Source organism: Mirounga angustirostris, unplaced genomic scaffold (assembly GCF_029215605.1).
Source record: "Mirounga angustirostris isolate CCGP_5_RB_7025 unplaced genomic scaffold, mMirAng1.0.hap1 SCAF_16, whole genome shotgun sequence".
NCBI classification, from domain to species: Eukaryota; Metazoa; Chordata; class Mammalia; order Carnivora; family Phocidae; genus Mirounga; species Mirounga angustirostris.
The window spans coordinates 18952163-18966048 of record NW_026991724.1 but is presented as its reverse complement, the minus strand read 5'-3'; the positions used below and the strand labels follow the sequence as shown (position 1 = coordinate 18966048).

The 13886-nt window shown below is 39.3% G+C and overlaps 1 protein-coding gene across 1 annotated transcript in view; it reads right to left on the bottom strand.

Moving 5' to 3' along the window:
- Positions 1-106: 106 nt before the first annotated feature.
- Positions 107-13886, bottom strand: part of TERB1 (telomere repeat binding bouquet formation protein 1) — a 52788-nt gene continuing 39008 nt past the window's right edge. Inside the window, exons 16-18 of the mRNA XM_064580928.1 lie at positions 8925-9074; positions 8544-8609; positions 107-4685 (exon numbers count right to left, since the gene is read on the bottom strand). Of these exons, the coding sequence (XP_064436998.1) occupies positions 4498-4685; positions 8544-8609; positions 8925-9074 (404 nt within the window). The 3' untranslated portion in view covers positions 107-4497. The remainder of the gene's footprint in view (positions 4686-8543; positions 8610-8924; positions 9075-13886) is intronic.

Here is a 13886-nt window from a genome sequence, read left to right as displayed (position 1 = left end):
GCAGGGACCCCGATGTGGGACTCGATCCCAGGACCCTGGGATCATGACCTGAGCTGAAGGCAGACGCTTAACGACTGAGCCACCCAGGCGTCCCTATTAACGGGTTTTTAAAAAATGTTATTTCCAGGGAGCCAGCATTTCACACCACAAATAGGCAGCTTTACTTTCCTGTCTTGGGGTGGGGGGTTGAAGGAACGAAAAAGATGTGAAGGATAAAGGTCAAGAAGCCACAAGGGGAAATAAAGTAATGGGAAAAAAACAAGTCCATTTCACCCATCCAGCTTAACTTTAGGTGTGGCCTCTGAGGGATCTTGCTATCCTCAAACAGCTCACTTTATAAGGCATTTCTAAATATCACAAGGAAGTGGGATATGGCGGAAAAGCAACCACCTACATGAGTTTCAAATGAGCAGAATTCTGATCCGGCTCTGCCAAATGTTGGCAGCAAGAGTTACAGGATCCAACAAATGGGCATAGCATCTGCCAACCTGAATGTAAGGTTCAAACAAGACAATGAGAGTGAAAACCCATTAAGAGTTACACCCTTGGGCGCCTGGGTGGCTCAGTTGGTTAAGCGACTGCTTTCGGCTCGGGTCATGATCCTGGAGTCCTGCATCGGGCTCCCTGCTCGGCGGGGAGCCTGCTTCTCCCTCTGACCCTCACCCCTCTCATGTGCTCTCTCTCTCTCATTCTCTCTGTCTCAAATAAATGAATAAAATCTTAAAAAAAAAAAAAAAAAGTTACACCCTTGGAAGTCTGAAAGTGTTACAAGTCATAAATCTGAATTTTCACAGGACAGAAGATGGAGTTTAAAACTACAGGCCAGTGAACTTATCAGCCCTAGGTAAAATTCTCTAATGTGACCATTGGAAAAGGAAAAGATAGGACTAGATTTACAGTCTTTTTCTTTTTTGCAGGAATACCAGGCAGGAGGATGTTGCAGACACAGCAACTGCAGTTTTCAACAGGGCATCTGGCAATTCACATCATAGATAAGAAAGTGAAAAATGTAAGCTGAATGATAGCATTGAGGCAAGTTAAAGACCAGGCCCAGAGGGGACCAATGAGCAGGGACAACCAGAGGCTGCTAGGAGCCTGCCCCACCTCTCACCCTGGCCCAGCCAACTCAAGTTGCCATCAGCTGTGGATGACCTGAAGCAGGAAGGGATGCCTAATATACTGGATGACAAACTGCGTGCAGATTAAATCTAGCAAGATGGGGCGCCTGGGTGGCTCAGTCTTTAACCATCTGCCTTCGGCTCAGGTCATGATCCCCGGGTCCTGCGATCGAGCCCCACACTGGGCTCCCTGCTCTGTGGGAAACCTGCTTCTCCCTCTCCCACTCCCCCTGCTTGTGTTCCCTCTCTGTCTTTCTCTGTCAAATAAATAAAATCTTTTTAAAAATAAATAAGTAGGGCGCCTGGGTGGCTCAGTTGGTTAAGCGACTGCCTTCGGCTCAGGTCATGATCCCAGGGTCCTGGGATCGAGCCCCGCATCGGGCTCCCCGCTCCGCGTAAGCCTGCTTCTCCCTCTCCTACTCCCCCTGCTTGTGTTCCTTCTCTCGCTATGTCTCTCTCTGTCAAATAAATAAATAAAATCTTTTAAATAAATAAATAAATGTAGCAAGATGAAATTTTAAGAGACTGCTGAGTTCTGTAGTGGGGTTAAAAATAAAAGCCTAAGAACAAAATAGAAATTAATTAAAATTATAATCTGTAAATCATAAACTATATTAACTACAGTCTGAGAGTTGATCATGTATAATACCAAGAACTATCTCAGGTGAGGTCCATAAAACCTCATTGGACCCCTCAAAGCTGATCCCTTACTCTGGCAGTCAGGCCACATTTCTTTCTGGCCACAGTTTATAAAGACAAAGAAGTGGGGGCACCTGGGTGGCTCAGTCGTTAACTGTCTGCCTTCAGCTCAGGTCGTGATCTCAGGGTCCTGGGATCGAGCCCCGCATCGGGCTCCCTGCTCCGCGGGAAGCCTGCTTCTGCCTCTCCCATTCCCCCTGCTTGTGTTCCCTCTCTGTCAAATAAATAAAATCTTAAAAAAAAAAAAAGACAAAAGAAGTGTTCAGTGACTAAGTTCATAAGAGACATGACACTGTTCTGCTGAAGTAACTGGGGCTTATCAGCATGAAAGATAAAGCATGTAGAGGGAAAAGAGGAAAATGATGGATATTGATCTTTGCCTTTCAAGGACTGGCATAGTGGAAAAGAAATTCAACTTTTGTGATTCTACAAAAGGTGCTCGAGGAAAGCACATTTCATTTTAATGTAAGGAAGGAATGACCATCAATTATTACCCTAAGTAGTAAACTCCATGTTTCTGAGGATTTTTGTAAAATTAAGGAGAGCCACCAATGGCCAGGTACAGCAGTTCATGCCTCTGGCAGCAAACTATAACTGAGGTCAGTTCCAACTCCAAAGGTCTGTCATTATTAAAGTCATTTTTTATTCCCAGTTGATTTGGCCAGGTCTGAATTCCTAAAGCCATACAGTTCTCGGTCATTATTCTTCAGCTTTCCTTTTGATATGTCATTTATTTTATTACCAAATATTTCCATTTGAAGGAAAAAAAGTAGCTCATGTTAACCAAAAGTTAGTCAAGGGTTAGGACAAAATTTCAATATTTCAGAAGGCAATAGAGTATTGGTTCTTTTCTTTTCATTATTTTTTTTTTAGGGGGGGAGGGGCAGAAGGAGAGAGAGAATCTTAAGCAGGCTCCATGCTCAGCATGGAGCCCATGCGGGGCTCAATCTCACAAACCCTGAGATCATGACCTGAGCTGAAACCAAGAGTCAGACACTCAACCAACTGAGCCACTCAGGTGCCCCAATACTGGTTAATTTAAATATTGCCTCAATAACTGATACAAATCAGTGTCTAAGCTATAGTATGTCATATTCTTGGGGATGCTTCACTTAAGCAGTGTTTGATTTTTCTGTTACATACATAATTCCCAGTCAATAAAAGAACTATTGGGGTGCCCGGGTGGCTCAGTTGTTAAGCGTCTGCCTTCGGCTCAGGTCATGATCCCAGGGTCCTGGGATTGAGCCCTGTGTCGGGCTCCCTGCTCAGTGAAGAGTCTGCTTCTCCCTCTCCCACTCCACCTGTTTGTGTTCCCCCTCTCAGTTTCTCTCTCTGTCAAATAAATAAAATCTTTTTAAAAATTAAAAAAAAAATAAAAGAACTATTACCTGAGACCCACTTGAAGTGGAAAAATATGCTTAAGTTGTATTTGAACAATATTAAGAAACAACTTCGATTATCTAAACTGGTAAGGCTGAAACAACAGACAAAATGTTTTCCCTTTTGACCTAAAATAACTTGCATAAATCTTGAGAAGTACAAATCGAAATAACCGAACAGACTATTTAAATAATCTCCATAGTGCTTAGGAAATACTGACAGATAATAGACTAGATTCATTCACACTTTAAATGCTTTAAGGAATTTTCCTAATTGTAAATTATTCTTTCCTTTAAAGGAAATTTTGGATTTAAATAGAAAATTTTCTGCATATTGGCTCTCTGGAATTTTCACTATGGATCAGAAAATTAAAAATTTAATAAAAACTCTGAGTTTATCAAAGTAGAAATAGTCATGATGTGAAAAGGTCAAAGAATACAAACTTACAGGAAATAACTTCTGGGACTGAAGAAATCTACAATGACATGAGGCAGTGAGCCAACGGCTACCTAAGTATACAGGTGAGGTTTCAGGCCCTGATACTTAATCACCTTGCCACAGCAATAGCATTTTAAGTATAATAAAGGCTGCAACAGCATCCTTTGGGGATCATGATAGAAATATAAAAAGAATAAGAAAAATAGAAAATTGAGATCAAATAGTTTGGTTTTCCACTAGAAGAAAACTAACTTAAAAATGAACAAAAAAATGTTCTCAGTTTTTAAAAAGCAAAACAAATAAACATACACCAAAAAGAAGTGAACCTAACCATAGAATTTGGGAGTATTCAAAGGAATTACATAATCAGCCTTTAGAAGAGGAACATTTTCGTTAACAAAATGTCAAACATTGATTTAATGTGTGGGAACTTCACGTGAACAGCTTGGGAAACTATTCTAAGTTCTGGGGAAGAACTTTCACTGGGTAAGAATATACTAAAATCCAAATGTCTCACATGGTATCCATTACAATATAATGTCAAATAATGTTTAAAGGCTGATCATTTTTTTTCTCTGACCTGTGTTCCTTGAGCTTAAGGAAAAATAAAAGCATATTCCTAAATGAATGTTTGACCTTATAAAGGAATTTTGTCTTACTAATCTACACATTAAAAATGTATTGTTTTAGAAATTACTTTAATAATTCGATGAGACAAAGCGTCACAAAAAGTATGTAATTAGAACAGTATTCCTGTTTTTAGATTCCCTGCTTCATGAGCGTTTAGAAGAGTATTTTAAATTGTGTTTTCTCAAGGCATTGTATTTTAAGAGTTCAAACTAAAAACTGACAGGTATTCCGATCAAGGAGCTGCACACTTGGGACGTTTGGTCAGCTTGTGGTATTTGTGAGCAAGGTCCACAGCCTTCCGTCCTTGCTGAAAGGGGAAAGACCACAAAATTAAATTCCAATGATTTCCCATTTTCTTAACTCCATTGAAAAGGTAATTTACTTCTTCTTCAGTAAAGTTTTTACGAATTCTTCTTTTTTCTGTAATTAAGAATAATTGTAGAATATATTAGTACTTGCTGAAAAAAGGGATCTTCTTGAGACCCAAATAAGTGCTTAACTTATTCTAAGGATATGAACTATATAGTGAGAAAGCTTCATGCCTGCACTACTCATCATAGAGAAATCCATGTCAATTTAAAAACTGAGTGCCTACTATGAAGCTAGGCCTTATCACTCTGAATTCTTCAATAACTGTAACTTAATCCTATTGTAATAATACTTGCAACACCTTTCAATCAAGAAACACAAGAATTTATAAACATTTGACTGTTAATTCTCTCAACATTCCTGTGAGGACAATTAACAAACAGCTTACCTATCTTACAGATACAGTCTTCCCAAAGGGCTCCATTACTTCATAGAATAAAAAAGAATATCAACACTTGTTACTTTAATTAACAGGCTTGATAAATATTTTTAAAGAATAAGGGTCTTTTGAAATTCATTTTTAAAAAACACATTCACTACCTATATGGGTGTTCAGCTTGATTAAAACTCAAAAAACAGGCTGCACAAAGGGGGAAAGAAGTTTTCAACTATCTGGCTTTTAGGGATACTTTCTACAAAAGAAAGAATAAACAGTTGGTGTTAAAAACATAAATATCTTCTGGTGATGATTACTAGGAAATAGTTTTCTTTTAAACTTTTTCATTCATTGCTAATTCATGTTATCATTGTAGATAGATGCTGATATGGAGGGCTTTTTTTGTATTCACACTTAAGGCTACTATTTACTTTAGGAGGACTTGAAATAGTTGTGCTGGGAAAACCTTAGAAAATCTTGCCCTTGCAGGTCAAGACTGTTAGCCATTTGTCTAGCTCTCCTAAGACAGGAGCCATAGTTCAGATCTTTTAAAACAGAAATAAAAATCCTATCAGAAGGCTGAGAAATCAATAAAAATAATGTCTGATTATTACTTAATGGTATTACTTAGAATGCAAGATCCATGAAGGTAAGAATTTTTGTCTGTTTTGGTCACTATCATATCCCAAGGCCTAAAACAGTACCTGACACATAGGAGAGGATCAATAAATACTTGTTGGAAGAAAAAACTTATTGGTAAAAAGTGTTTCAAAACTTATCAATGGGGGGGCGCCTGGGTGGCTCAGTTGGTTAAGCGACTGCCTTTGGCTCAGGTCATGATCCTGGAGTTCCGGGATCGAGTCCCGCATCGGGCTCCCTGCTCGGCAGGGAGTCTGCTTCTCCCTCTGACCCTCCTCCCTCTCATGCTCTCTGTCTCTCATTCTCTCTCTCGCAAATAAATAAAAAATTAAAAAAAAATTAAAAAAAAAAACCTTATTAATGGGGGCGCTTGGGTGGCTCAGCCAGTTAAGCATCTGCCTTTGGCTCAGCATGATCCCAGGGTCCTGGGATAGAGCCCCACATCTCCCGCTCCCTCTGCTGCTCCCCCTGCTTGTGCTTTCTCTCTTTCTCTCAAATAAATAAATAAAATCTTTAAAAACAAAAAACAAAAAAAACTTATCAAAGACGTTACTCTTCACTTTTGGGTCTCCTGGAAAACTACTGTTATCCAAGAAATACATGATTTCAACTTCACTTGCTAAATGATTTGAACTCATAATCAGGACAGGACAGGTTATTATAACGTTCAGGACACAGGCATCTGGAAGTTGTTCACAGCCAATTCCCACTTTTCTAATGAAGCCGCCATCTCACGGACTCCTACATCTGTGCCCAATTCCTCAAAGTTTACTGCAGCTGAATACAGGGCAGCCTAGAAGGAGGAAGCAGCTCTACCCCACAGGGCTCCCTTCTGTGACTTCTTTAGTGCTCTTCTTAATATTGATCGGGTATTAGGAAAGAATAGGGGAAACAAGGCAAGAAGGCTCAATTCTAGAAACCCTTATTTTTCAAACCCTCTCAAGATACCAGTCCATTCTGAACGAGAGCCAAGGCTCTTTAAATGCTGAGATGCTGCAATGGTCTCTTCTCAAAAGAATGGTTTCAAATTTGAATGTAACCTACAGCCAAACAAATGGTCATAAATGTCTTTCAAAAAGAAAGGGAAATCAAGGGGGGAAAATGGCAACATATCCAAAATTCCTAGCCTGCTTGTGAAAGAGGTTTGTAAGACCAATCTACTCCACACCTCCTCAAGATGTCTTTATAAATTCTAAAAAAAAGCAGGCCAAATTATTAACTATTTGTTTTTAGCTAAAGGAATTCTAACCTACAAAAAAGATGTATGTATTTATGAGCTGGACATCACTTAATAGTATTTAGGATCCCTCTGTATAATCAATGTATAACCATAATTATGTACATTTCATGAGGCTGTGCAAATGAGTTTACTATGTAAAATGATTATAGGATATTTTTAGTTGTTATATATTTGCTTTTAAGTCATGTTGTTGAAAAAAATCCATTATTAACTTGATGCCAACTCCTTGTCAAAAGCAAGTTTTCCAAGTGCAACATGTTTCTATGGAAAAGTTACCATTAAAAAAAAAAACAATAAAAAAAATAAATAAATTAAAAAAAAAAAGTTACCATTCTCTAACAGTTTCTACAGGAAATATTTCAAAAAAGTGGGCTGCCCTATAGGAGTACTGTACATAATTTTATTTTGCATGCAGAACTTTTAACTTAGAAAAAGATCCAGATATAAAAAGTTAATTCAAGGGGCACCTGGCTGGCTCAGTCAGTAGAGCATGTGACTCTTGATCTCGGGGTTTTGAGTTCAAGCCCCACATTGGATGTAGAGACTACTTAAAAAAAAAAAAAATCTTTTTTTTTTTTTTTTTAAGATTTTATTTGTCAGAGAGAGAGAGTGCACAAGCAGGGGGAGAAGCAGGGAGAGGGAGAAGCAGGCTCCCCGCTGAGCAGGGAGCCTGATGTGGGGCTTGATCCCAGACCTGAGATCATGACCCGAGCTGAAGGCAGACGGTCAACCAACTGAGCCACCCAGGTAACCTCCTCCCCAAAATCTTAAAAAAGTAAATTTGAAACTTCTTTTAAGGCTTTGGAAGTGAAAATGGCCAATTAAAAGTATATGGCAAAATGTTTCCATATGTATCAAGTCTAAATATCTTTGCAATAAATAACAGAATAACTCTATAGATACTACTAAATTCCAGGTTATTTTGACAAGTAAGGTTATTCAACTGCTTATTCTTACTCTTCAGGCATTAATTCCATATGAAGAGAATACAGTGATAACGTTCTTTAAGTCTCTGTAATAAATTTGGAATGGTTATAAACCTGAAATGTTAACCCGTAGTTAAATAAAAATTCTCATAAATTAACTCATCACTTAAGAAGTATTTTGATTTTTAAGCAGGGTTCTATGTGTCTCTTCAATTCTGATGGTGTGAAGTGCTGTAGTTATGAACCTAAACCCTTTGCAAAATCTCTCTGAGGCACTTATACATAGGAGAATAATTTTGTTCTTAAAATAGAAATGTGATCGAGAGGATAGAACAGGGGCTTCTGAAGAAAGACAGGCTTGCATTTGAATGTAAGCTCTGCCATTTGCCAACTCATTGTACCTTAAAGTGGGAATAAAATAAAACCTACCTTATAATAATATTATTATAAGAATTAAAGGAAATGTCTGTAGTACACCTAACATACAGGAAGTGCTTAATAAATGTTAGTTTCCTCCTGCTTCTTCCCCAGCTGGCAAGCAATGGGTGAGAAAGCAACATGAGAAGGAAAGTGAGAAGCCTCTTTTCTTAGGACCTATGGCCTTCATCAAAGCCAAGGATTATCATTTAAGAACCATTAATGATGAGACTGAGAACAATCCTTCAGCTGTCCTCTTTTTCTCAGAACTATATGCAATTTAGGTTTATTTAAAAATTAAATATATTAACTTATTTCTCCAGAGGTAGAAGATTCACCACTGAGTTGTCGTCTTCTACGTGGGGTCAGCAGAATTTCTGAAAAATACAGAAAACATTTAGGATACTTAGAGTATCAATCTGAGTAAGAGCACATCAATTCCATTAATATGGTATTTCCTCCCCCCCCCCCCCCCCCCCCCGCTCTAATGGGAATTCTTAGATGGATTAGGAAGAATTTTTAAACTACCAGAGACTAAATCTGTTCCCTGGGTACATCTTAAAACACTGGTTGCTCAGAGACATTTTCTTTTCAACATTTTGCCCTCTAGCTTTTTAATATATTTAATGTTCTAGATCACAGTTCAGAAGGCATAGTCATAATTACAGTTTCAAAGCTGCGGAATTAATTACTTTTGTTACAGATACGTGATTTCCTTAGTTCACTTTTATATCTGTCTTCAGCTTCCACAATGACTTTATGACGATCACATTGGTATGGGCAAGAGTGCAAGAGCTTGCTAAAATTTCGGCTATTCAGAGATTTTCCTACTGCTATGCAACCTAAAAGAAAACAAATTAAAGTGATATATAGATGTTACAAAATATCTAATAACAAAAATCTGTGAAAGCAAATATCTTTATGATGGTAACTGAAATCAGGAACTTAATTATAAATATGTCAAGAAGCTCAGTCATAGGAGAGATTAAAGACAACAGATACAATACAGTGAAATAAGTGTTACAATAGAGGTGTGAACAGTTAGGTTGATATATAAACAGACCACCTAGCTTGGTTCTGAGTAGGAGTCACTATTAGGAAAGCTATCCAAAACAAGTGACCCTTATGCCTGGTTGTCTTTTTCCCCCCAGTGTTTTATTATGGAAAATTTTAAACACACAAGAGTAAGGGAAAAAGAACTTCCACATATCCATCATTCACCTTCAGTAATTATTAAGTCATGCTCAGTCATATTTTGCCTACAACCCACTTACTCTGCTCTGCCCCCCATGTATACACTGGATTATGGAGGCTGGAATTGGCATTAAAGTATCATTTCATCTGTAAATACTTCATATGCAACCCTAACAGAAAAGGGCTTCTTTTTCAAACACACAAAACCATTATCAAGCCTAAAAAAATTATGCCTAATATAATCTAATATCCAGTGTTCAAATTTCCCCATCATTTCAAAACTTTCTTTTTACAGTTAATTTGTTTAAACCATGATCCAAAGAAGTTCCATCATTACATTCAGTTGAAATGTCTCTTGAGTTTCTTTTAATCTATCAATTCTCCTCTCTTCCTCCTTGTCATTTACTTGATGTAAACACTGGGTCATTTGTACTATGGAGCTACTCAAAGGCTAGGTTTTCTTGATTTTATCCTAGTTAGATGCTTTAAAATGTTCCTGTGTGTCCAATAAACTAGTAATTAGATCTGGATGATTGATAAGATTCAGATTCAATTTTTTTTAAGATTTATCTTATTTTTAAAGATTTTATTTGAGAGAGAGCAAGTAAGTGAAGGAATACGAGTGGGGGGAGGGGCAGAGGGAGAGGGACAAGCAGACTCCCTGCTGAGCAGGGAGCCAGATGCGGGGCTCGATCCCAAGACCCTGAGATCATGACCTGAACCAAAGGCAGACACTTAACTGAAGGCAGACGCTTAACCGACTGAACCACTCAAGCACCCTTATTTTATTTTAGAGAGAGAGAGAAAGAAAGAGAGGGAGCAGGGGGAGGGGCCAGGGGAGAATTTCCAAGCAGACTCCCTGCCAAGCACGGAGCCTGACATGGGGCTTGATCCCATGACCCTGAAATCATGACCCAAGCAGAAACCAAGAGTTGGATGCTCAACCAACTGAGCCACCCAGGTGCTCAGATTCAATTGTTTTTAGTAGAATTCCTCACAGGCAGGATTGAGAACTTCTTTCTGCATCATATTAAGAGGTACAGAAAGTCTTTTTTTAATGTTAAGATTGATCAGTAGGTTCAGATGACGTTAGCCACTTCCATCCATTATAAAGTTCCCCAACTACCAGTCACCTAATGTTATTAGTGGCCCACTCCTAAAGGACTAGAAGTTAGCCAGGAAGAAAGCTGGCTGAGATAAGGACATTTCAAGTACAATGAACATGTGCAAAAGCCTAAAAAAGTGAAAAGGCACAGCATGGTCAGAGAATTATAGGTACTTTGGTGTGGCTAGAGAGAAATGTGGGAGGAAAGCTGAAGCTAGTGAAGGTTGCAGGGGGCCAGATAAGAATGTCTTTTTTTTTTTTTTTAAGATTTTATTTATTTATTTGACAGAGAGAGAGCACAAGTAGGCAGAGTGACAGGCAGATGGAGAGGGAGAAACAGGCTCCCCGCCAAGCAGGGAGCCGGATGCGGGGCTCGATCCCAAGACCGCAGGACCATGACCCGAGCCGAAAGCAGCCGCCCAACGGACTGAGCCACCCAGGCGCCCCAAGATAAGAATGTCTTGAAAGCCATACTAAGTATTAACTATCTTCAAGTCAGTGGGGAGGAACTAAAGGATATTTATTAAGCAAGGAAATGATTTTCATTTGTCTCATAGAAAGCTTAGGCGAAGGTAAGAGGATCAGTTGAGGGGTTACTTCAATAGTCCAGAATATAAATGAGGGGATTCTGAAACAGGACATTTAGAGGGAGAATGTTAAGATTTCTGAGGTAAAAACTGGTGAATGATGAGCTGCTGGGGTAAGGGAAAAGCTTAGGATAATTCTTAAGTAATCTGATAGTTGATTGAATGACAAAGTTTGGAATAAGCATGGCAACTTTCTGGAAGACTTAAAGAGAACAAATATGCAATAAAATTTAACAAGTGGAAGCAGAACAAAATTCCACAAAAAGCCAGGCAGAGAGTTTGAGTCACTGAGTTACAGAGAAGCACTGAGGGTTCTTTTAGCTTGATGACATGATAAAAAGCACATGTTAGAGAAGTTAACAGCAACATGAACATTATAGTTGGGGGTTGGTGAGACTTCAAACTGCAAGACTGTTAGAAAGTTGGTTTAACTGAGCATGAAGCAAAAAGCGCCTCTGTGGGAATGAAAGAACCAAATTTGACAGACTAGAAATAGGAGATGTAAAGAGAAAAAATGGTTATAGATAATTGAAATCTGGAAGGCCAGAAGAATAGTAACAACACTAACAGAAATGGAGTGGGAAAAAAAAAAAAAGAAATGGAGTGGCTGGAGGGAAGGCAATTTAACAAGGAGGAAGATGCTGTTTTAAATACATCAAGCTTCAAGTAAAAACACGATACTTAAGTGAGTATGTCCTGGATACAGCTGGAAATGGAGGAATGAGGCTATAACCAGTTCAAAGTAGAAGCCAAGTATAGAGATAACAAATTTGAAATCATCAGTAAAATGATAGCTGATGCCACAGAAGTAAATGTTGCCACCGTGTTGAGAAAGTCCTACAGATTATGTCTGGGGGAAATATCTGTAGAAATTTGGCAAGAAGAGAAAGATAAAGTAATAAAGGTGATAAAATGGAGTGGTTTTTAGAGTTCTTGAAGTAAGGATTGAGATCGATTCATCTTTGATACCCACGCCTGCCATAGAAGAAACACTCCCTGAGTATCTGTGAAATAAATGAATCATCATTGAAGAAAGGAACTAGGAGAGAACCATCTCAAACAAAGTAAGGGATGAAAGGAAGTTAACAGTAATAGAGCATCCACTCTGCCCTCTGAAATGCGTCAGACCAGAGGTTCCCAAACTTTCCCACTTCATGGCATCCTTAAGTTCTTGGTGATTTTTTATGGCACCCCTGGGCCAAAAGAAATACTGATTTGCCTGTTAAGTCCAAAACAACTTAATAAATATTTATGTTCTAATAACTTAGTAGCCACTTGAAAAAATACACCTAAATTGAAATAACACGGGCACCTGGGCGGCCGAGTTGATTGGGCCTCTGACTCTTGATTTCAGCTCAGGTCAGGATCTTAGGGTCGTGGGATCGAGCCCCGCGTTGGGCTCCACACGTAGCACAGAGTGTGCATGTCCCTCTCCCTCTGCTCCTCCCCCTCTCGTACGTGCGCTCTCTCTCCCTCTCTCAAATAAATAAGTAAATAAAATTAGGGGCGCCTGGGTAGCTCAATCGGTTAAGCATCTGCCTTCAGCTCAGGTCATGATCCCAGGGTCCTGGGATCCAGTCCCATTTCGGGTTCCCTGCTCAGCAGTGAGTCTGCTTGCCCCTCTTCCTTTGCCCCTCTCCCCACTCATGCTTGCTCGTGCTCTCTCTCAAATAAATAAAATCTTTTTAAAAAAAATTTTTTTAAAAGAAAATAATATTTAGATTCCATTCTTATTAATCACAATTATTTCTAATGGGATATGTGCACCTACTAGGTACAGCACAACTCCTCAAACCTTGGAATCTGACATTGCCACCCTCATTTCCTGTTCCATACTATTTTCATGTGGTGCTTGCTTTTTTTTTTTTAAAGATTTTATTTATTTATTTGAGAGAGAGAGAATGAGAGAGAGCAAGCACATGAGAGGGGGGAGGGTCAGAGGGAGAAGCAGACTCCCTGCCGAGCAGGGAGCCCGATGCGGGACTCGATCCAGGGACTCCAGGATCACGACCTGAGCCACCCAGGCGCCCCTGGTGCTTGCTTTTTATCACAACCACTGAAAGCCCAGCTCCACAAAGACGACATCATCACAAGGAATGTAGTGCAATCTAACGCTGAAACTGTAAACGACTTTGAGCTAGTAGTGCCTGTGGTATCCAAAAGATGTTGACTATTTTGTGTTTCACTTAAAATTTAAAGTATTGTGTAGTGCCTTGTGAGTTCAATGCACACCTCCAGGGAGCCTGGGTGGACGATCTGGGAAATTTGTCTTTAAACTACTGAGAGGAGGGCGCCTGGGTGGCTCAATTGGTTAAGCGACTGCCTTCGGCTCAGGTCATGATCCTGGAGTCCCGGGATCGAGTCCCGCATCGGGCTCCCTGCTCGGCAGGGAGTCTGCTTCTCCCTCTGACCCTCCCCCCTCTCATGCTCTATCTCATTCTCTCTCTCAAATAAATAAATAAAATCTTTAAAAAATAAAAAATAAAAAAATAAACTACTGAGAGGAGAGGATTTCAAGGAAGGGCAGTCAGCAGCACAGAGATACTAGAGAGGATAAAAATTTTTTAAAAAGTCTTCGGTTTTGGCAGGAAAAAAAGAGACTTCAGGAAATCTTTAACATTTAGGTTTAGTAGAATGGCAATAAAAGAAGCCAGAGTGCAGGGAGTTAAGAAGGGCATTCATACCATGAAAGAGAAAGGAGAAAGAGCAGGCTGTCTGGTAATAAATGATGAAAGAAAGAGGGGATGAATACTTGAAGAGACAGCAAA